The 24,429-nt window shown below is 45.0% G+C and overlaps 2 protein-coding genes across 2 annotated transcripts in view; one reads left to right on the forward strand and one right to left on the reverse strand.

The window, feature by feature from the left end:
• Window positions 1–24,429, reverse strand: part of LOC137571308 (uncharacterized) — a 130,915-nt gene that overhangs the window by 73,596 nt on the left and 32,890 nt on the right. The gene's annotated exons all lie outside the window — the stretch shown is intronic.
• Window positions 6,210–23,151, forward strand: SF3B6 (splicing factor 3b subunit 6). Its single transcript, XM_068279073.1, has 4 exons — window positions 6,210–6,348; window positions 10,348–10,466; window positions 19,876–20,014; window positions 22,373–23,151. Exons 1-4 carry the CDS (start codon window positions 6,319–6,321, stop codon window positions 22,460–22,462), a joined length of 378 nt encoding a protein of 125 aa, XP_068135174.1. The 5' UTR covers window positions 6,210–6,318; the 3' UTR covers window positions 22,463–23,151.

Here is a 24,429-nt window from a genome sequence, read left to right on the forward strand (position 1 = left end):
AGGCAGCCGGATCCCCAGTGGTGCTTGCTGGGCACGCTCCCCCATGAGGAGATGGACTGACCCAAAACCTGTCGGTTCTGTCAGATTTTAACTGCCTAATGTTTTCGCGATATTGGTCCTTTGATGTGAACCTTATTACATGGTTTTGTAAAACACACACACACACACTCTCTCTCTCTCTCTCTCTCTCTCTCTCTCTCTCTCTCTCTCTCTCTCCTCTCTCTCTCTCTCTCTCTCTCTCTCTCTCTCTCTCTCTCTCTCTCTCTCTCTCATCTCTCTCTCTCTCTCTCTCTCTCTCTCTCTCTCTCTCTCTCATGTAAAGCTTCCTTTTGCCTTTGGACAGAGCTGGGAAACTTGTCAAGCTCTTTTGTAAACCATGAAAGATACAGACTTTACTCCAGGGTTCACATCTGCCAAAATCGCAGGAGTTTTCCTGCACCGCGAAAATGTCCATCATGCTTCCTTCCTAGTGCACAATCACAGTGCAGTGGGAGCAATGTGCTATTTCTGCTGCAGGAAAAAAAATACCGGCACTGCTTTTTTTTCCCTTATCTCAAAATGATCTTTCTGCACAACACGTACGATTCCCTCTTGCCCACAGTCAGCTGCTCTCAGGTGACTAGAGGCCAACACTGCAGATTTGTCAGCGGAAAAATGGTTTCGTTTTTCTGTGGACTCAAGTTTGACCCCTGCCAATACCTCCTAACTTTTTGAGATAAGAACGAGGAACACATTAAAGCATACATATCCAACTCGGGCCTGTGGGCGAAAACTGGCCCTCAAAGCCATTAAATTTGGCTCTCAAGTGGTTTCCCCACTTTGCATTATGTTTGCCCACTCTAGACCACCAGTGAAGTTATACTGGAGGTGAAGCCCTGGAACACTTGGGATGCCATATGGGGGAGGGAGGGGGAAAGCACTAAACACCAGGGAACTGTATAGCAAAGGGAGAGGGCCACCTGGGACCATAGGCAAGGAAGGTGTCCAGTAGACATTTAGGTTGGCCCAGGGACTAGGTCTCAGTGTACAATTTTGGCCCACTTTGTATTTGAGTTTGACACCCCTGCATTAAAGGGACCATGAGCAGGTTGTAAAATCAGAATTTGCACTTACCTGGGGCTTCCTCCAGCCCACTGTAGCCCGCAAAGTCCCCTGGCGTCCTCCGGGCTCCTCTCTCGGTCCCGCTGGCGGCTCCGTTATTCTACGACTTTGGCCTGAAGTTGTCAGGGCATTTGTTCAGGGTCCCTTTAAGGCATGCCCCTGTCATACCTCTAACCACGCCCCCACTGCACCCCTCACCATGCTTATCACAAAGAATTCAGAAGCAAAAGATGCCGGTTTATCATTCAAACCACATGCTTAGCTTTCCTTCATTTTAACATTTGAAAATAAGAAATATATCAATTTAAATGATGAGAATAATGTTTACAGTCAATTAAACACATTTTCCAGTACAAAATGATATATTTATACAGATCTGTACATCGGTCCTCAAAGAGGGACAAACAAGGGAGAAAGAGGGATTTGGTTTCTAAAGACTGACTGTCCTGAAAAAGCAGCTGGCAAATGTATGCAATATTTTTTTTTTATACAATTTCGTGTGCATTTGCAAGTTCATCACACCGAGCGGTTTTTGGAGCGATCCGCCGGCCGCATCCGCCTACAAAAACGCTTGTCTAATGTATTGCAATGGGATGGTGCACACCGGTGGTTTGCGGTTTTTGCCAAGCCGCAAACGCGCCTCCTGCTGCGCGTTTGCGGATTTTGGCTGCTAGTGAGAAAGTACAGGCTCATGTTACAACAGCGTAGCAGTGAAAAATCTCCGGGCAGAGTACACTGCAGGAGCCCGCTATTGTTCCTAGCCACATGGCTAATCAATATTCACTGCACAGTAGTGTTTTCCATTACGGATCTTTTGTGTGAGTGGAATCATCAGGAAGCAGGGAGGACATGACGACACAATTGGCTTCATAGGAGACAGACAAACATGGAACCTGCCATGAGCTGTCAGGAGCATCATTCTCTGCAAATACTATATAAAAATTCTGTGAAATTCAAACGTGGACAGTGAAATGCATATGTAATGTAAGTACAGCCAATATTTAGCTACTGATATATGTGTTTTTTTTCTCTGAAACCTTATACCTAACAGCTCCTCTTTAAAAAATAAAACATAAGGAGTTCAAATTTAATGTTAATTAAAGTGAATAGGAACCCCTGAAAAAAATAATGAAGCAGATACTTACCTAAAGGCTCATACACACATCAGACCATAGTCTTTGGAAAATGAAAGATCACAGACCAATCTTACCACCCTTCATGTAGTATGAGAGCCATACCTTCACAGTCTTTTCTATGGAGCTGAACTCCCCATCAGAAAAAAATCTTTGCAAGATGCTGCACACACAGATGCTGTACAGACACAAAAGATCAGTATCTGCAAAAGATCTGTTCCTGCCAAAGATCAGTTCCTGCAAATTGCATTCATAGTCTATGAGATCTGCAGATCATCATACACACGATTTAACTGACATTCATCTGCAGATCAGACAATCATCTGCAGATCTGAAAATCCATCCTGGTGGATCTGATCTGCAGATGAATGTCAGCAGGGCCGGCCTTAGGTTTCACAGCGCCCTGAGTGAAACCTGATTTTTATGACCCCCCCCCCCATCCTCTTCCCACGTGCTTATACACACACGCACGCACGTATACACACACACAAGCCCATATGCAATTTCCCTTTTCTCCTGAGATATCTCCTAGAACAGTGGTTTCCAACCTTTTTGACATTGTGACACATCACGCCAAATGCTCAGATCTCTGTGTCATGTATGTATAATAGAAAAAATACTATTAATAACCACGAATGGATGGAAAGAGTGCATTATCCTGAATACACTTAAAAATGAAGGCTAGAACCTTTCAGGAATATTAATAAAAACAATCTGTGGGACAGTTAGCCGCCCTACCCCCATTTAGAATTATAGCACAGCACTGTCAATTTGCACCACGCGTTATAGCCGCAGTGCGCCCTCCCCCCCCCCCCCCCAAAACGCCCTCAGACTCAGTATAGGTAGGTAGCCAGGTATAGGTGCCCCCAGTATAGGATCTCATGTGTAGGTGCCCCAGTATAGGAAGTCAGTTGAAGGTCTCCATCCCCCCCATAGGTAGCCAGGCGTAGGTGCCTCCAGTATAGGTAGCCAGGTGTTGGGGCCTTCAGTAAAGGTAGCCAGGTGTTGGAGCCCTCAGTAAAGCTATAGGTGCCCTCAGTATAGGAAATCAGGTGTAGGTGCCCTCAGTTTTAGGTAACCAGCTATAGGTGCCCCCTTGGAAGCTGGCGCCCTGAGCGACCGCTCCGGTCGCTCATATCAAAGGCCGGCTATGAATGTCAGTTAAATCGTGTGTATGATGATCTGCAGATCTCATAGACTATCATTGCAATTTGCAGGAATGGATTTTTGGCAGGAACAGATCTTTTGCAGCTACAGATCTTTTGAATGTGTGCAGCATGTTTGTGTGCAGCATCTTGCAAAGATTTTTTTCTGATGGGGAGTTTTGCTCCATAGAATAGACTGTGTAGGCATGGCTCTCATACTACATAAAGGGTGGTAAGATTGGTCTGTGATCTTTCATTTTCCAAAGACTATAGTCTGATGTGTGTATGCACCTTTAGGAAAAGGCGAGTTTTGGGTCCTAGAGCCTTCCCTCTCCTCTCATGGATCCCTTGTTCCAGCGCTGGCTCCCCCGGTAGCAGTATTCAACCAAAGTAGTCAAATACTGCTTTCTGAGGGAGGCTACGGAAGACTTCCAGAGCCCGAGTGCTCCTAAAGATGGGTGGCTCCGTACTGCGCACGCGCGAGCGCCCTCTCACACGCAGGGGCATTATGGAGCTTCCTGTCTTCAGGAGCACTCTTCTCCCGAACCCTCCTTCGGCCCGGGGATTCTAACGGGGGAACGCTGAAACGAGAGCACTGTGAGAGGATCCAGATGGCTCTATAGGACTCAGAGCCTTCCCTCTCCTTAGGTAAGTATTTGGTTCATTTTTTTTTTTATTTCCAATTAGCTGTAATGTGCAAGTATGATGCGCTTTAACTCGGGCGGAGTGGACAGTGACTGAGTGGCAGCAGTGTTTGGCAGGCGTTTTATATTTTATATGGATTGGGTCCCTTTCACAAGCACCTGGAAGTACAGTAAGTGCATTTTACTGTTTGTGGAATCCTTTTAGAATAAAGTACTGATTTTGGCAGTTTACACTTATGATGCCCATACACGGTACAATAAAACCTTCGATTCTATTTTAAAACCTTCGATTTTATTTGACCAAAATGACTGGATCAAATGAAAGTCAAAAATATTTTTTTTTATCGATCAAGAAAATTGAACGATTATCCCTTTTTTTAAAAAAAAAATCTGATCGGACATGTTGGAAAAAATCTTATATATTAAATCATTTTTTTCTGGATTTTCTGACAAAAACGTTCATGTATGGTACCTCGAAAACAACTATGCAATTTTTTTTCCGCTCTACTGGGATCTGGGATATAATTACACAAAATTATCTAATCGAAAAAAAAAAAAAGAAAAATATTATGCCATGTATGGGCACCCATTAGGTTGATCGGATAATATGCAAGTAGCCTTTTTTTTAAAGCGCTATACAAATGTGAGGGCCCATTCACACTTGAGCGTTTTGCTGCGATTTCGGCAAAACGCTCAAACGCTAGCGCTTTTTAAAAGCGCTAGTGCAATGAAACCCTATGGGGCTGTTCTTACTTGGGCGATTTTTGCTAATCGCCGCAAATCACCCAAAAACGCTAAACGCAAACGTGTAGCCTGCACCATTTTCAGGCGATTTCACAGCGATCGCATTTTAGTGCTATAGAAGCGCAAAATGCGATCGCTAAAAAATCGCCAGGTGTGAATGGGGATTTGAATAACGCCAGAGCAAAACGCTAGCAAAATCGCTAGCGTTTTGCGATCAGCAAGTGTGAATGGGCCCTTAGAATTCATTTTAATCAATGGATCTCAAATAAGTTGTTGGGGCATAGTGGAAAAGTGTGTGCAGTTCAGTTGATGAAACTGGTAACCTAAAGGGAACCCAATGTGAGAGTGATGTGGAGGCTTCCATATTTATTTCCTTTTAAACAATACCAGTTGCCCGGCAATCCCTCTGATACTTTGGCTATCATTCATAAAGCATTTCCGCATGCGGAAATGCTAAAAACAGCTGACTTTACCGACCACTCGGCAAAGTCAGCATTCATAAAGGCTCTTTCCGCATGAAAAAATGACACTAACGAGCAGAGTGATAAATCACCGCCTTGTGCGGTGATTATCGGAACAAATGTAGCAAAATGTTCATTCATGAAGAACACCGCAAGCGGTGTCAGGTCGGGAAGTCCCGCTCCCTCTGATGTGGCGATACCAATGCAAGTGAATGGAGACACACAGACCTCCCAGGCAGCTGCAGCAGAGCGGAACACGGAGAAATGTATCAACTCTGCAGCTTCCGTGTCTCCACCTGCCTACCGCCTGCCTATCGCCAGCCTAGTTCGGGGAATCTCCGCAGTGCTTCCGCACATGGATACTTTTTTATGAATGCCCACCCAGAAGTCTAAAACACCGCCAGCGGTGTTTTCCCGCACTGATTCCCCTTACCGACAGCCTCTTTATGAATGATAGCCTTTGTCTCTAATACTTTTAGCCACAGACCTGGAACAAGCATGCAGAAGATCAGATACTCTAACTCAGCTGACTCGGATTTTACTGGATAACTGGATTAGCCATATACTTGTTTCAGGGTTTTGACTCAGACACTACTTCTTTCAGAAGATCAACAGGACTGCCAGGCAACTGGCATTGTTTATAAGGAAATAAATATGGCAACCTCCATATCCCTATAACCTCGGGTTCCCTTTAAAAAAATACCATGAAAACGAGAAAGTTGAGCATCTACATGAAGAGACAAGAAACTTCCATCCAGAGTTCTTGCTTAGAAAACAGAAACAAGTGGCAAATAGACCCATTCGAAGCTATGACTCCCTCTTCTCCATAGACTGAGACCTGAGACCCCTGGAAGTCATGGATACAGCCATTCTACTCACAGGCTACAACTTTAAGAGAATAACAAGAACCACACTTTGCCCACGACAAACATGGCTGCCTCAACGCATGTTGTAATGACGTCACTCTCAGTCACTCACAAGCGCCGGAAGTGACGTGATATTGCCTGTTTCCGCCTCCTGCAGCGTAGCTTAGTTCGGTGTTGAGTGTGTTGATTTCTCCGGGAAGTGTCACCGTCCTCAAGCCAACACCATGGCGATGCAAGCGGCGAAACGTGCCAATGTGAGTACATGCCCGTTACCATGGCAGCGGCGTGACGTCACCCGGCGCTACCACGACATCCCTCCCTGTTACACACGATCACTCACAACACACTTTTATATGATTTGACTTTTAGTGTATTGGTCAGAAGTAAAGTAAAAGAGTGTGCTGTGTGGAGACAGCAGGAGAGACAGTGAGCTGTGGGTGATGATGTGAGCAGGCTGGGGGCAGAGGGGCAGCCACTGAGGCTGCTGGGAGGTTTACTATCTGGCTGAGGGTGATGATGTGAGCAGGCTGGGGGCAGATGGGCAGCCACTGGGGCTGCTGGAAGGATTACTCTCTATGAGGGTGATGATGTGAGCAGGCTGGAGGCAGAGGGGCAGCCACTCTGGGGCTGCTGGGAGTATTACTCTCTGGCTGAGGGTGGTCATACACTTAGGGTGCCCATATATTACCTGTCATGTCAGCCTGTTTGACCTTCCGATTTAATAATTTTATCGAATTGTAAAAGAATTAAGGTAGCCATACATTAGGCGACTTGGCCACTGATCGACCATCCAATTCGATTGATTTTAATCAATAGGATGAAAATCGGCGCCGCCAAGTGCATGGCCGACTGACAATGCGACCAATTTCGGGATAAAATTGGTCGCATAACTCGATCGCACATGCTGCAAGATGTAGGGCCAACTTGCTTGATCAGTTGTGCGGCGGTAACAGCATGCAATTTTGGGAGGAACGCCATAAATCCACGGCACTGTCCCCCCTAATGTTAAATGTCCCCCTGGTGCCCAGTGCAAGTGATACATTACCTATCTGTGGCCTCTGCTTTTCCTTCTGAGTCTCCGGGCGCACTCCACTCTCTATACATGCGAGCATTACCTGCTTGCCTTGTATGGGCGTGCGTGTGACATCACAGACGCAGCCACGTTACAAGGCAACCACGTGGAGTGTGTGTGCAGAGAACAGAGTGCGCCTGGAGCCAGCTGGGGATAAGCAGAGGCTGCGGACAGGTAATGTATCACTTGCATTGGGGGGACATTTAGGGCTCATTTCCACTTAGTGCGTTTCTGTCCGCTTTTTATCAGCACATCAATGTTAAAGATTGATACATAGGGTTTATGTGTATAACCCTATGTATGTCATCCTTGTATCATTGTATATATTTATTGTCCAGTGCTGCGTAATATGTTGGCGCTTTATAAATACAATAAATAATAATAATAATAATATTGCTGAAAAGCGGAGGGATGGAAACGAGACCTTAACATTAGGGGTAAAGCGTCGAGACGGTCGGATGCTGTGTCACAAGGCCTATTCCTGAGAGATTTCAGCATGAAATTGATCAGGAATCGGCTTGTGGTGTGTGGGCAGCCAACAGATCTCTCTCTAATGCGATTAGAGAGAGATTTGTCTCTTGGTCGAATCTGCCCATCGTCGCTAGATCTATGGCTACCTTCAGTGCTGTAACGTGGAGGCCCGATTGATCTTTTGATAGATTTCCGTCCTAAATTGGTTTAATGGATCCGGAATGGCGGGAAAATCTTGGTTGCAAGGCTTTGATTGAATGTGTGGTGGTGTTCAATATTGCGATGACCAACAAATCCCGTACCAGCGCAACTTCTGTATGGTGGAGTGGTCAGGCAACGCAAGGTTGATTTTCAATAGATTTCATGATGAAATTACTGGAAATCGCTGTGCAGTGTGTGGCCATGCAATAGATCCATCTCTGATCAGAGCGGGGTTTTATCTAATGGGCCATCTGGCCATACATTGAGTGATGTATGGTCAGTTTTATAGATGGCCAACAGATTCGACCATCAGATAGACCCCAGTCAGATCAAATCTGACAGGGATCTATCTGATGTGTGCCACACACTAGGAACAGATTTTCAATAGATTTCAGAATTATTATCTTTAATTCATATAGTGCCAGCATCTACACTGTATAATGTGCAAAACATACAATAACAATAATTTCAGCATAAAGTCTATTAAAAATCTATCGAACCACATCATTGTACTGTTCAGTGCAATGCTATGGGCTTTCTATCTGCCGTCACTGTCAACTTTCCGCCAATCAACGTAGATTTTCCTTCTGGATTGATCAATCTATTTGACCAATTTTGATCAAAAATTGATGATTGGAATTTTAAGTGAATCCAAACATTTGAATAACACAGTGGAATCTCGTTCTAGTAAACTTTAATGTAGTAAACCTCTGCATATAGTACACAGACATGGGCTCATGAGTAATTACACGTGTCTAAGCACTCAAATTCATGATTTAAATGAGGCTTTATTGCCTCAGGTGTGCGGCGGGGAAATAAGGGGTTATTTACCCATAAGTCCATGGTATAGTGTGCGCTCCAAACAACTTGCACGTGTGCCATTGGACGCGTTGCAAGCCTCACTATGTGCACTTCCTCCTTCAAGCCGGAAGGAGGAAGTGCGTGGTGGTGAGCTTGCAATGCGTCCAATAGCACGCGTGCAAGTTGTTTGGAGCGCACACTATACCACGGACTTATGGGTAAATTATTATTATTATTATTTATTGTATTTATAAAGCGCCAACATATTACGCTGCGCTGAACATTAATTTAGGTTACAGACAATATTTAGGGGTGACATACAGCAATATGACAATACAGGAATACAAGAAAACCAGATCACACACCATAGTATGAGTACAAGGTAATGCTTAGTCAGTCACTGGATGGAGCATGGAGATTAGGCAGGTTAGGTTCACTCAGATGCATAGCATGGGTTCACAGTAATGGAGGTGCAAGATCAGGTAGGACACAAAAGGAGGAGGACCCTGCCCAAAGGCTTACAATCTAGAGGGAGAGGTAAGGACACGAATGGTAGGGGACCAGCGTTCAGCTGTAGGTTTAGAGCACTTGTGAGGGGTGGTAGGCCAGAGTGAAAAGGTGAGTTTTGAGGGCTTTCTTGAAGATGTTGAAGGAGGGGGCTGCCCTAATGGGTGGAGGTAGGGAGTTCCATAGTGTTGGAGCAGCTCTTGAGAAGTCCTGGAGGCGTGCATGGGACTGGGTGATTCGGGGGGCGGTTAGGCGAAGTTCATTGGAAGAGCGGAGTGAGTGGCTAGGTGTGTACCTCTGAGTAAGATCGGAAATGTAGGTTGGACAGGTTTTGTGGACAGATTTGTAGGTCAGACACAGTATCTTGAATCTGATTCTGGACTGGATAGGAAGCCAGTGGAGGGATTCTAGGAGCGGATCCGCCGTGGTGGAGCGATGGGAGCAGTGGATAATTCTGGCTGCCGCATTCATGATGGACTGCAGTGGGGCTGTTCGGGTCATAGGGAGACCAGACAGCAGGGCATTGCAGTAGTCAAGGCGGGAAATTATGAGGGCATGGATGAGGAGTTTGGTGGTGGCAGAGGTCAGGAAAGGGCGAATCTTACAGATGTTACGAAGGTGGAAGTTGCAGGACTTAGTGAGGTTTTGGATGTGGGAAGTAAAGGAGAGTAAATAACCCCTTATTTCCCCGCCGCATACCTGAGGCAATTAAGCCTCATTTAAATCACAAATTTGAGTGCTTAGACACTTGTAATTACTCGTGAGCCCATGTCTGATAGTAAACTTATGCTGGGAATACACGTTAAGTTTTTACTTTAGATAGATGGGTTCGATAGATAAATTCCAACCTGTCGGATCTGGTCGATTCTACTTTCGTTTCGATTCTCCTCATTCAAGTGAATGTAATTGATAAGAAAAGATAAGGAATCGAGAGGGGAATCGAGCAGTGAATCGAGAGTAGAATCTATCGAAAGCGAAAACGAACGCAAAAACGCATCGTGTATTCCCAGCATAAGTCCTCAGGTCCCAGCTAATGTGTCTGCATACTTATGTATGACCAATTCTGGTATAGTAAACTTCTGATATAGTAAACTACTTTTCTTGGTCCCTTGAGTTTACAATAAAGGGATGCTACTGTAGTGTACATACAGCCAGAAGTCTTGGCTTGCACCTGCTGATTATACATGTTTCTGATTGACAGATACGTCTTCCACCTGAAGTGAACCGGATATTGTACATCAGGAACTTGCCATATAAGATCACTGGCGAAGAAATGTATGATATTTTTGGGAAGTACGGCCCTATTCGGCAGATTCGAGTGTAAGTACAAATCTCTACAATTGACACTTCCTATGCTGTAGTAAAAATGATTAGATCAATTGCATTACCTTGTCCATAAATGTTTTATTGTTAAAGATATAAAGATATTTATCCTCCTACTCCTAAAAATAACATTTTTTTTCTTTTTTAGCTATCTGTGTTTTATTTTATGTTTAAATCTTAAAAAGTAGATTTAAAGGGACTCCGAGCAGTGCAGAAACTATGGAAAGATGCATATCATTTTAAAGCTCTCTTTCTCCTCTTTCCAATGATATATAAACCGCCGCCCTACGCCTTTTAGTTTTCGCTATTTCCGCGATTGAAATTGCCGCGGCCACGATTTCAATCGCGAAAATAGAGAAAACTAAAAGGCGTAGGGCGACGATTTAGGTGTCACCAGAAAGAGGAGAAAGAGAGCTTTAAAATGATATCCATCTTTCCATAGTTACTTGTATTACACAGGACGACACTTTCCCCAGTGTCGGCAGCTCCATTCAGCAGAAAAAGTCGCCATGTGTAATACAATGTAACTATGGAAAGATGGATATCATTTTAAAGCTCTCTTTCTCCTCTTTCTGGCGACACCTAAATCGTCACCCTACGCCTTTTAGTTTTCTCTATTTTTGTGATTGAAATCGCGGCCGCAGCAATTTCAATCGCGGCGGTTTATATATCATTGGAAAGAGGGGAAAGAGAGCTTTAAAAAGATATGCATCTTTCCATAGTTTCTGCACTGCTCGGAGTCCCTTTAATGATTTATTGTCTCTGTTAGTCTTTCAAGTGTTCTAGAGCTATAATATATGAACTAGTGACCTATTCTATATATCCCCTGCACTCATATACTAGAAACCAGTTGTATGGCTGAAAATCTTCATCAATGAGGATTATGCTATAGTTCAACTAGGTCGTGCCTAAAGAGAAACTGTCGCTTGTGTACCTGAATGTTTACTCTTTCCGGCAGAAAAAGAAAGCAATGCAGCCTAGTTATTTGAATGCTTGTACTGTACTGTACATACACATGTCGCATCAAGTACACTTTATAGCAGTCCAGCCTAGTCTTTCATTTTTTTGGCTTCAGACAGAGTATGGAAGAGTTAGAACAGTGTGGCGGAACTCATGGAGACTGACGTGATCATTAGCTTGTAAGGCTGTGATTTAAAGCGATCCGGAGCTGAAGCTTGAGATCAAAATCAGATACTCACCTTAAAGAGTAACTTCAGTCTAAACAAACATACTGTCATTAAGATACATTAGTTATGTTAATTAAAATAGATAGGTAATATAATCTCTTACCCACCCTGTTTTAAAAAAACAGGCAAATGTTTGATTTCATGGGGGCAGTCATCTTCTTGGTTGAAAGGAGGTGACAGGGAGCATGAGACACAGTTCCAACTGCCTTGTGTCCTGATCACCCCTCCCAGTTCCTAGGCAACGAGAACAACATAAGAAATCCCATCATGCTTTGCACAGCATCAGGGAAAGAATGCCTGGGCAGTTTTTTTTGATGAGGCGGAGCTTAGCATCTGCGCAGCTAATAATTAGGCTTAGGTAATAAAAACAAAGTTCTGATGCTGTAAAACTTATAGAAACACCAAGCATTTCAGTGCTGCTGAGTAGATTTTTATTCTGGAGGTTCACTTTAAGAGAGGGAAGCCTCAAGATCTTATTGAGGCTTTCCTAGCTATTTAGATGCCCCCTGTCACTGAGTGTAGCTCCCCTCCAGATCGGGGCCTCGCTCCTTCTTGTTTTGCAGCATGGATGCCCAGTAGACATGCGAGCGCATCTGTGCATGCGCAGTAGCAAGGGGCCCTCGGCTTACTGTACATGTGCAGGCTCAGACAGCCACAATACAGGGAGAAGATCTCTGCAGCCCCAATGTGATTAGCAACAATGCATTGTCGCTAATTCACCAATCTTTGGGGGGCCGTGCTGGGGGGGGGGGCGGTTGGGGTACATTAAGTACAGAGGGAACCCTCAGTAGGATCCTGAGACTAAACTCTTTTTAGGTAAGTATCTAAGGGGGAAAGGGGGGGGGGGGGTGCTGACATATGATAGATTCTCGGCAGAGCCTAGTTTCATCTGGCATGTGTCCAGAGCTTTAGGGCTCGTTTCCAGTATGTACAGATTCACAGCCTTTCCCCGCTTGCAAGCTGCAATGGAAATGCTGCCTATCTGTAACATGGCTTGCCATCTAGATTGAACTTTGGCGCAAATCTGGACCGCATGCTGCAGATTAATGCAGCACGCAACTGAATCCTAAACCATACATGGCACTGCTTAGCAATTCAAGCTGCAGCTACACAGCAGGACGAGAGCCGTGGACAAATTGGGAAACCGCTGCAGCTGCCAGTGGAAAGAAGCCTTTACTGGGGATGAGAGATTTTATACATATCTGTAGTCTCTGCTGCTGTCCTGTGCTGCTCAAGGGACCGCTACAGAAACATGATGTTTGATTTGTCTTTTGTCTTATCAATCAGTCTGCTTTGAGCTGTCCTGCAGTGCGTTTGTCTGGCATCGTCTTTTATCCAGCAGCTCTGAATTGGTTGATTAGCCTGAGATTTCTCACTACTACTGACGGTCACAGCAAACTTCTGCACTTTAGCAGTTTTATTGCTTTTTTTACTTTATATCCCAAGTACTATATTCCTGACTGAGAGTTTGACTTAAAACTTGCTGTGAATGCCAGTGATCAATAGGAGAGAGACATGGAAAATAAGTCAGTGTTTTTTACCGGCTGTGCAATGTGTTCAATAGAGGTTTGTGCTGGAGCCAGCTGTGATTGTGACTTTCCTGAAGTTAAGTCCCACGTTGTCACTACAGTCCCGGCCCGACACCCCAATTCTTGTTTGTGTGCATATGCCTAGTTGTTACTGGAGCTGTTTAAAGGGATACTGTAGGGGGGGGTCGGAGGAAAATGAGTTGAACCTACCCGGGGCTTCTAATGGTCCCCCGCAGACATCCCGTGCCTGCGCAGCCACTCGCCGATCCTTCGGCCCCGCCTCTGGTTCACCTCTGGAATTTCAGACTTTAAAGTCTGAAAACCACTGCGCCTGAGTTGCCGTGTCCTCGCTCCCGCTGATGTCACCAGGAGCGTACTGCGCAGGCACAGACCATACTGGGCCTGCGCAGTACACTCCTGGTGACATCAGTGGGAGCGAGGACACGGTAACGCAGGCGCAGTGGTTTTCAAAATTTAAAGTCTGAAATTCCAGAAGTGAACCGGAGGCGGGGCCGAAGCATCGGTGAGTGGCTGCGCGGGCACAGGATGTCTGCGGGGGACCATTAGAAGCCCCGGGTAAGTTCAGCTCATTTTCCTCTGACCCCCCCCCCCACCCTACAGTATCCCTTTAAGGCCTCACTACAGGCAACATATTATAAAAACTCATTCCTACCACCCCAGAAGGAGCTGTTATACTTAGGGCTGGTGCACACCAAGAGCACTTCTGAGCACTTTTTTTTTTTTAAACGTTTCCGCTTTGAAAAGCACTTGGCTAATATATTTGAATGGGATGGTGCACACCAGAGCAATGTGCTTTTTTTTTTTCAAACACAAATTGCGGGTCCTGCAGCATTTTTGCTAATTTCTGAGGCGATTCAGCCTCAATGTTAAGTATAGGAAAGTGGAAATTCGCTCTGAAAAGTGCTAGATCAGAGAGATTTTCTAAGCGTTTTTGTTACAGAAGCTGTTCAGCTCCAGCTCTACTGTAACAAAAAATAAAAAACGCTACACCGCTCCAAAAATTGCTAGGCATGATTAGAAAATCCCTCGGCGCATACCTAGAATCGCCTAGGAAAATCACTTCAAAAAGCGCTAAGCGTTTGTGATTATGCTCGCGGTTTTGGGTGTGCACTGGCCCTTAATCTGACAGTCAGCTTATAAACCTACTAGATGAAACTCTGCTGAGGCGCCCAATAACGACCACCAGTAATGTAACATGTGTACGGAAACTTTTGACCACTCTCGGGTACTCGCCTAGCAACCTGACCTGGCGGATCACTTTGACTGAGCTACAGGGGAGAGCATTGTTCTCCCCACTTACCTGACTCCCGTGTGAGGCCCTACCCCCCACCAACACCGACCTGCATAACAACAGAACATGTCACTAGCCTCCTGGCTATTGATACATGTTATCCTCAATCCTGCAATGTAGCCCAGGGGATCGGTTTCCAATCTCCGCCGGGCGACATTCCTCATAGGTGTGTACTTGCCCTTAAAGGGAGAGGGATATAGAGGCTGTCATATTTATTTCCTTTTAAGCAATGCAAAGCAATTACCTGGCTGTCCTGCTGATCATCTGCCTCTAATACTTTTAGCCACAGCCCCTGAACAAGCATGCAGATCGGTGCTCTGACTGAAGCCTGAGTTGATTAGCTGCATGCTTTCAGGTGTGTGATTGACACTGTTGCAGTCAGAGATTAGCAGGGCTGCCAGGCAACTGGTATTGTTTAAAAGGAAATAAATATGGCAGCCTCGCTTTAGGTTTCTTGTAATGAGACAATGTGGCCTGTAGTGTTTTGGGCCGTCAATGAACTTCGACAGCAGAGCATTATGCTCTGTGCTCTTTCTCACCCCCCTGTGGACTGCTGGGTGATCATTTTTAGAATGAGTAGGCCACCTTCTGGACAGAGGAAGGAAACTCAGCAGTCACATGACAGGTTGTCACTTATTAATTTTTTTCAACAATACAGCCGATGAGCAAATTGTTTCTTATAGGGGTCTGAGAAACCCAGAAATCTTGAATTAATAGTATAATAAATTCAAGTGATATCCAGTGGTGTTACTGTTGGGAAACTAACGCCAACATAATAATCCTATGCAGATAGTGTTCTGGTTGAGATTCCAACCTGCGATTCTTGTGCTGTATGGAGGGAGTCCTTCTGGCTGCTTAGCCACTGTGCTGCTCATGCCTGTTCCCTCACACATACATCTCCTAGAACAGAACTGGTCAATTAGTCTTTATGTGCCTGTTGTCCAGAGCTGCCATACACAGCATGACATATCTCGGTTATTATATGTATATGGAAGGGCTGAGTATGGAAATCTATGCAAATCTGTGCCTTTCCATGAATATGTAGCTGGATTGCTCTTAGGCCCTTTGTACAGCTTTGGGTGGCATCCAGCTTGGTTTGGCTTGTTTATCTTGCGGATTGCCATGCCTGACTTGCTTGTTTGTTGCAATGTTTATTCCGAGTGTATAAGTACAATTTCTGTGGTTATTTCCTTAATGTTTCTTGGAATCCTTACTGATTGGAAAGAGGGAGCTGCAATCCATCATCTCATAAACTGCTTATAAACCAGCAGTAACAAGAAGCAGGGCCTGTAATGGATGACTTCCCTATGGAGATTACAGTAATGTCATTTACTCTGACAGCAGAGGCCGAGCTGCTGCCAGACACAGCGTGTCATTGCCAGTAATGGGCCGCTAATGGTCAGTGTTACAGGAGCAGAAACCACAAGCGATTAGGCCCAGACACGGCCAATTTCAGCTGCCAATCAAGGCTACTCCAGTAATGGCTGTTTCCCTTTGTGTGGCTTAGTTAATAATTTATCCCTGTAAGTAGTGGGGATATGAGACTTGTGTGACCTGGTTAGATACTACAGCTGCATGGCCACAATTCAATAACTGGTACCACGGAAGAGTTCTTTGTGATCTTTTAAGCCTCATCTACACTATACAATTTTCCATCAGATCGACGGATCTATTAGATAGATCTAATAAGAAATCGCATCGTGTGTAGATGTCCAAATTGCTTCAGATCAATTTTGTGATAGATTTTGCTTTGATAAGTACCCAAAATCTACTGCAAAATCTAACGTAATCCGATTGGACCGGTTGTAAATTATCTAATAGGTCCGTCTAATACAGGCATGGGCAAACTTGGCCCTCCAGCTGTTGAGGAACTACAAGTCCCACAATGCATTGCAGGAGTCAGACAGCCACAGTCATTAATCATAAAGGCAAATGCATTGTGGGATTTGTAGTTCCTTAACAGCTGGAGGGCCAAGTTTGCCCATGCCTGGAATAGATCCGATCTGATGGAAAGTTGTACCGTGTAGATGAGGCTTTAGAGTGAAGGTTCCGTTTTTAAGAAGGATGGTGCTGGTCCTCAGCCACACTTCCTGTTACCATCAGAGATTTACAATGTGACTCATACTTCAGGTCAGATGTTCTGAACAAATAAAACAGCCATCAACTCTTAAAGAGACACGAGGTGACAGGGATATGAGGGCTATCATATTTATTTCCTTCCTTTTTAAACAATACCAGTTGCCCGGCATCCTGCTGGCCTTTCATGCATCAGTAGTGTGAGTCGCTCACCTGAAACAAGCAGCTACTCTTGTCAGATTTGTGTCAAACACCTGACCTGCTGCATGCTTGTTCAGGGGCTGTGGCTAAAAGTATTAGAGGCAGATGGTCAGCAGATCAGCCAGGCAATGTGCACCATTTAGCAGGAAATAAATATGTATAAATATGTATACCCCTCTCACCTCGGGTTCCTTTTAAAGTGGATCCGAGATGAAAAACGAACTACTGTATAACAAGTAACTTGTCTATCTTATCTAAAGTTTAGATAGTTTACACAGCAAATCTAGCTGCAAACAGCTTTAATAGAAAATGATTATTTCTTCCTGTGATGCGACAGCAGCCATGTTGTTTGTAAACATTACACACAGGCAAGCTTATCTGCATCTTGAGCACTCAGTCTGTGAAAAAAACCTAACCCCCCCCTCCTCCTCCCCTCTGCCTCTGAAATCTCTGGCTAGTAATACCCCCCCCCCCCCCTCCTGCCCAGACTGAGCTCCCATGAGCTCTTGCTACTGTCTGAAAGTGCCTTGGCTCTCTGAAAACCTGTGGGCGAGGCTTGTTTAGTTTATAGGAAATTAGGAGTATTAAAACAAAAACAAAAAAGTATTTGGCTTGAGGAATGCCCTATAAACAATAGGAAAGGAACACAATTATGCAATGAGTAAAATTTCATCTCGAATCCACTTTACATATACTTGACCTGAGCACAGAGGAATCTTCATCCTGGATCCACATACCTCTTCTCGGTCTCTGTAAACACATTTCAAAAACTATAACTTTTGGCTAAAGTAACGGGCAGGCTTGCTGCGATGTTCCTTCCAATCACTTCCCCATTTTCTCCCCTTAGGAGGGATTGGGAGGGTGATGGGTGGATTTGCAGCAAGCCTGCCTTTTCCTGTCTTAAATGTTACTCTAGCCGATAGTCCTATTTTCAAAACGTGATTACAGAGGCCAGCTCCAGGGGTTCCCGGTCCTGCTCGCCGGCACATCCGACCTTGCCAGGACGGCTGCCACGGGCTGGGGGAAGCACCTGGTAAGTGGATCTCCTTTTTTTGGGGGGGGGGGGCTTGGATGTATCCTTAAAGAGACTCTGAAGCGAGAATAAATCTCGCTTCAGAGCTCATAGTTAGCAGGGGCACGTGTCCCCCTGCTAAACCGCTGCATACGCTCCTCTAAACGGGGGTCCCTTTACCCCCAAACCCCCCACTGCGACACTTGGTCGCTCCTGGAGGCAGGGCTAACTGCTGCAGCCCTGCCTCCATTCGCGTCTATCAGCCGCGCATCGCCGCCTCTCCCCCGCTCCTCTGTCAAGGAAGACTGAGAGGGGCGGGGGAGAGGCGGAGATACGCGCTGACAGACGCGCGTGGGGCAGGGCTGCGGCGGTTAGCCCTGCCCCAACCAGGAAGCGCTCCCCCGCATTACGGAGGGGATTTGGGGGATCAGGGACCCCCGTTAAGCCGCGGGATAGCGGCGGTTTAGCAGGGGCACACGTGCCCCTGCTATATATGAGGTCTGAAGCGAGATTTATTCTCGCTTCAGACTCTCTTTAACTCTACAGCCAAGCACCTGTACTACAGCTCTACCTAGTGTGTCTCTCCCCCCTCCCCTGTAGATTGTAAACTCCCCCCCAGGTGTGTCCTTCTAGATGTTGCTACCCCAGCTATAGCACCCTTCCCATGGACGAACTGGCACTTGAGTTGCTGGGTCTCTGTTAAATCACATGATCATGCATCTTATACCGTTTTCATGTATAACTTTGTGCTATGTTGTATAACCGTGTGCTACCTCTGTCTCTCCCCATGTTTACATTGTATGTAAAAACATACAGATAAGTTAATTGGCTCCCCCTAAAAATTGGCCCTAGACTACAGTACTTACACTACATAATATAGAGACATGGCAATGGTAGGGATTAGATTGTGAGCTGTTTGAGGGACAGATAGTGACAATATAAATAAATAAATGTATGTATGTATGTATGTATGTATGTATGTATGTATGTATGTATGTATGTATGTATGTATGTATGTATGTATGTATGTATGTATGTATGTATGTATGTATGTATGTATGTATGTATGTATGTATGTATGTATGTATGTATGTATGTATGTATGTATGTATGTATGTATGTATGTATGTATGTATGTATGTGTGTTACGGCCAGAACCCGTAGTGTGGCCACTTCGCGTTCTGGCCAGCCAATGTGCGAAGTGGCTGCAGCACAGTGGCTAATGTTAGAAATGTAATGTTTACGCCGTCTCTTTGCGGCCAAATTGATGACAACTTGCATAATTTAATGAAATATAGCCGGCGGCAATGTAATAGATGCAGCCACCGGCTTTCGCACTGCCTCCTCTCCTCCCCCGACCCCCCCCCCCCCCCCGCCTCTCTCCTCTCCCCACCTCCCATACAATAAGTAGCAGCCGGGGACATGCAGCCGGAGTGTCGTTCGTCGCAGCAGAGCGGGGAGGCTGCAGACATCGCTTCTGCCAGCACCCGCTCTGCAGGAACGGCAGGATTCCCCTGCCGCGACGAACGACTCTCGGGTTCATCTATTACATTGCCGCCGGCTATATTTCATTAAATTAAGCAAGGTTGTCATAAATTTGGCCGCAGCGAGACGGCGTAACATTCCATTTCTCACATTGGCCGCTGCGCTGCGGCCTCTTCGCACATTGGCCGGCCAGAACCCGAAGTGGCCACACTTCCGGTTCTGGCCGTAACATATATACTGTACAGCGCTGCGTAATATGTCGGCGCTATATAAATAATAATAATATCCCTATATATAGTCCAGCGCTGCGCAATATGTTGGCTCTTTATAAATACACTAAATAATAATGAAGGTAGCTTTGCTGGTCAGGTGTTCTTTTATTATCACTCATTATATCTGTACATGCATCTAAGTCTACAGTACAGATTTTTTTGTCAATCTTGAACCGACCGATCACTTTGACTCTGCCGGTAAATTGTTTCAGCAATATGTCTCATCATTTCACTTTTTACTGATTTTGGGCAGTGTTTCAATGACAAATGTATTTTTCTGTAAGCATTGACGTGAATGAGGCTGCTGATGCATGCTTGTGTCTGTGCTGCAGGGGCAACACACCAGAGACCAGAGGCACGGCATACGTCGTCTATGAAGACATCTTCGATGCAAAGAATGCCTGCGATCACCTGTCAGGCTTCAATGTGTGTAACCGATACCTGGTCGTCCTGTACTACAACGCCAACAGGGTAAGTCATACAGTGTCCTGTCTTCAGGAAGTGATTATCTCCCTTCATATTGGTGAATACCACATTCAGGCACAAGTTTTGTTTTATGCAATAGAATATTATAAAACTAATAAACAAAAAAAGGGCATACATACTGCACTGGTTCAGAGACCTGTCTTCCTTGGCAACATTCATCCGCCTTTTCCCTCTACTAGTCAGTGTGATACAATCCCTTCCTTTCGTTGGACTGACAGCTGTGATAGGCTGTTAGTAGGCAGGTTTGGCTTTCCTGGCAGTGCAGTCACTCCTCCCCCTTGCATACCCATGTGTTTCAGAGTAGGATTGAGCAGGCACCTGGTGGTCACTGAGGCATGAGGATCTATGATGCAACAGGCATCTTATTTCATTTTGGAAATGTTGTCAGAACCGACAAGATTAGCCACATGCTTGTTTCTGTTGTTAGTCAGATACTACTGCAGCCAAATAGATCAGCAGGGCTGCCAGGCAACTGGTATTGTTTAACCCTCCTGGCGGTTTGCAAAAAAATCGCCAGGGGGCAGCAAATCTTTTTTTTTAAATTTTTTTTTTTTTTTTTCATGTAGCGAGACAAAGTCTCGCTACATGATAGCCGCTGCTCAGCGGCATCCCCCCAGCCCCTCCGATCGCCGCCGGCGATCGGAGATCCGGAGATCCCGTTCAAAGAACGGGATCTCCTGGAGGGCTTCCCCCGTCGCCATGGCGACGGGCGGGATGACGTCACCGACGTCATCGACGTCGTGACGTCAGAGGGGACTCCGATCTGCCCCATAGCGCTGCCTGGCACTGATTGGCCAGGCAGCGCACGGGGTCTGGGGGGGGGGGGGCGGCCGCGGCGAGAGGAATTGCGGCGGATCGGCGGGTAGCGGCGGCGATCGGGCACTGCACGCAGCTAGCAAAGTGCTAGCTGCGTGCAGCAAAAAAAAAATTATGCAAATCGGCCCAGCGGGGCCTGAGCGGTGCCTTCCGGCGGCATAGCCCGAACTCAGTTCGGGCTTACCGCCAGGAAGGTTAATAGGAAATATTCTCTCTACAGTTGTTCTTTAAGTGGCTGGGAGGAGGATTGGTGGTTGTTCAGAGATTTGTGTTGCATTAGGAAAGATTATTTATTTCTCAGTCCAATTTCTGCTGAAATTTGTGTAGGGTGAAGGGGTTTCTGCTCCCCAATTGAGTTCTGGTCAGGAAGTAATCAGTGGTTTGCTGGACTGGGCCACTATTGACATGGGTAGCGGTTTACACTTGCATAGTCACTCCGCAAGTGTCTTGCATGGTCATGTTGTACTCCTGCCAATCAGATTTATCACAAAAGGTAGGACTGTTGCTCAAAGGGATCAGGTACTACATTCCTCAGGTTACAGTGCAAAGCAGAGGCTGCACAGATGTCTTGCTAGACTTCAAGCTAGTCATGTGTTTAATTGCTTTGCAGTGGGGAAATAGGGCTTGGGCCCGGTTCATATTAGCTCTTAGCATCGGATCTGGCCGCATGGTTCCGGTTTTCGTTCCGCTGTGCTGCAGGACCTAATTTCCCAGACTGCTTTGCTCAGCTGAATGGAAATAGAAGGTTTTGTAGCACAATAGGAACCTATGGAAAACTAACAGTTTACAGCACACTGGCTGTAAAAACGGACAGTTTTCCAGGATCCAGATGGGCAGATCTGTACAGCCCGATCCAGGATAAAACACAGATGTGAACTGGGCCTAACAGAGCAGAGTGCAGACAGAGTGTATAGAGGAGGTAGGCTGAGAAGGGAGAACAATGACCTCGGCTGAGCATCACATAGATTGCTGGCAATGGTACCAAGGGAGGTCACGGGCTGCTTTACACCGGCTAGTTTCTCAGTAGATGCGGCCCGACCATCTGCCTTGGGAGAGAACAGTCTTGCATACGTACTAAGCTTTAGTGGCTTAAAGTGACACTGAAGCAAAAAATAATGAATTGTATGTCTAGTAGGGGAATTGTATGTCTAGTGGGTAATTAATAGAACATTAGTAACAAATAAAGTCATTTTTATTTTCCGTTATTTAGCTTTTTTTTTTTTTAAATATCGCATCATCCTGTCATTGGCAATTACAAACCACTAACAGAGCAGAACTAATTACCCTTTGTACTTTGATGTATAAGTGCGTCAGAAAATAGCACTGTCTAAGCTCTTTTGCATGGATAACTGACGTTTCATAACTCTTCCTGTGCTGGAAATATGTGTGGTGTACAGCCCTTCTTCTTGTACTTGAAATAATGAGATTTAGTCTTGCATGGTGTACAACCTTTCTCCCTGTGATTATACATTACATGAGGCTACCCGATGCAGCAGATACTGACCCCAGCCTTGTGCTTTATTCCAGGCTTTCCAGAAGATGGACACAAAGAAGAAAGAAGAGCAACTCAAACTTCTCAAAGAGAAATACGGCATCAACACAGATCCACCCAAATAATTCCCCCACACCTATTTTATGTTTTTGTATCATTTTGTTGGGTTCTAAAAATATTGGAAGAAGACACCACAAGGGCTTGAATGCTTGTTGGGGGGGACATGGACTTCATACTCTTCATGCAGCTGCCCTCGTGTCCTCCTCCAGTTTCCTTAGCAGCCCAGAAGTGTGAGGAATAGTCTGAGATGTATATTGCAAATCCTTGTTTTATCCTTAGCATGTAATGTGATGGAAGTTCTAGTTGGCTGGTATCCCTGGTGAACTCCCATCAGTAGAGTGCCAGACCTCGTCTCACCATCAGTCCTCTGTAGTGTAAAATAGTGTGATGAGATCAGTGAAAATGGGACCATTGCAAGACTAATGGAACTAGGAAAAAAATGTTACCTTAAAGCAAGCCTGAAGTTAACTAAAAAGTTAGATACCTAAGAAGAGGGAAGGTTCTGGATTCCATAGAACCATCCCAGTCCTCTCTCCATCTCCTCATTCTACTGCTGTCTCCTGTTCAAAAAGGGTCAAAGATGTATTTGACCTGCTGGTGGAATAATTTCACCAGTAGGGGGAAGGACAGCGTTGGAACAAGTGGACAGCGAGAGAACAGGGAAGGCTTTATCTAGATCCTTCATTCTTCTTAGACGATTTTTTTTTTGTGTGTTTAATGTTGCTTGAGATTCAAATTAAATTCTCCAGTCAAACTTTGTCTGGCTATCTTCATACTTCCATTCTAGTGTAATTAGGGGTATACAAATGTGCACATTATTTTTGGAAGGGCTGCATGGTTTGAGCAAATGTCGTAAATGACATCAGCCCCACAATCTGGCCTCTTCCTGTCTTCATCTTGAATAATTAACAGCGGGCTGTTGCTAAGATCTGATGTGAGAAATGTTAACTGGTTTCATTTTTTAATATCCAATCAGGTTCAAGAAAGGGTCTACTTTGTGTGAGTGCACCTGAACTGTAGGCATTTTTTTGTTTAAATAAAAGGTATCTAAAACAACTCCGAGCAAGAATTATATGCATGCCTTCCCCGTCTCTGATGTCACAATCCTCAGATCTCCTCACTTCTGGCCTTGTCCATTCTCTGCTCACTCAGCACGGTTTGTACTTTTAGCCACAGCCCCTCAACAAGCATGCAGATCAGGTGCTCTGACTGAAGTCAGACTGGATTAGCTGCATGCTTGTTTCAGGTGTGTGATTCAGCCACTACTGCAGCCAAAGAGATCAGCAGGACTGACAAGCAACTGGTATTGTTTAAAAGGAAACATCTATCTCAGTTTAGTTTCCCTTTAAAGGGAACCTGAAGCATACGGAAAGCTTTGTTGGTGGCCAGGAAAGGAGGCAAGATTAATTTGTGTACTAAGTTTTATATAGCCGTGCAGCAAACTTGTTAAACTGCTGAATTGTAAAAAAAAATGGTCTGGTCACTGTAAACCTAAAGAATTTGAGCTTTGCCAAGGGGTTGTGGTCCTGTAGTGCAAATACCTTATCTTGACTTCATAAACCAGTGGTTTGGTGCGGCCTGTAGGGAATACATCTGGGCACTGTAAGCCTGTGGTCCTCAAGAAGTTAAAGGTATTAGAAAAAGAAAAAGTAAAGACTGACCTGTCTGGACTTTTCTATTGCAATCTTTAGGGTAGGTCCACAAAAGCAGATTATGGCCTCAATTCACTAAGCTTTATCAAACGTTTGATAATTTACCTCATGGGTAAAATCCAATTTTTAATTCACTAAGGTGTTATAGATTTATTGAACGTTTTATCGATAAAACATTCGATAAATATATAACACCATAGTGAATTCAAAATTAGATTTTACCCATGAGGTAAATTATCAAACGTTTGATAAATCTTAGTGAATTGAGGCCTATATGGCAGCCTTTCATATGGACTTTCGTATGACAGTTAACAGTGCCAACCAATAAAATCTGAGAAAATGTGTATACCGTAGAGAAAAAAAATACAGCGCAAGTAAGG

Source organism: Hyperolius riggenbachi, chromosome 4 (genome assembly GCF_040937935.1).
Source record: "Hyperolius riggenbachi isolate aHypRig1 chromosome 4, aHypRig1.pri, whole genome shotgun sequence".
Classification (NCBI taxonomy): domain Eukaryota; kingdom Metazoa; phylum Chordata; class Amphibia; order Anura; family Hyperoliidae; genus Hyperolius; species Hyperolius riggenbachi.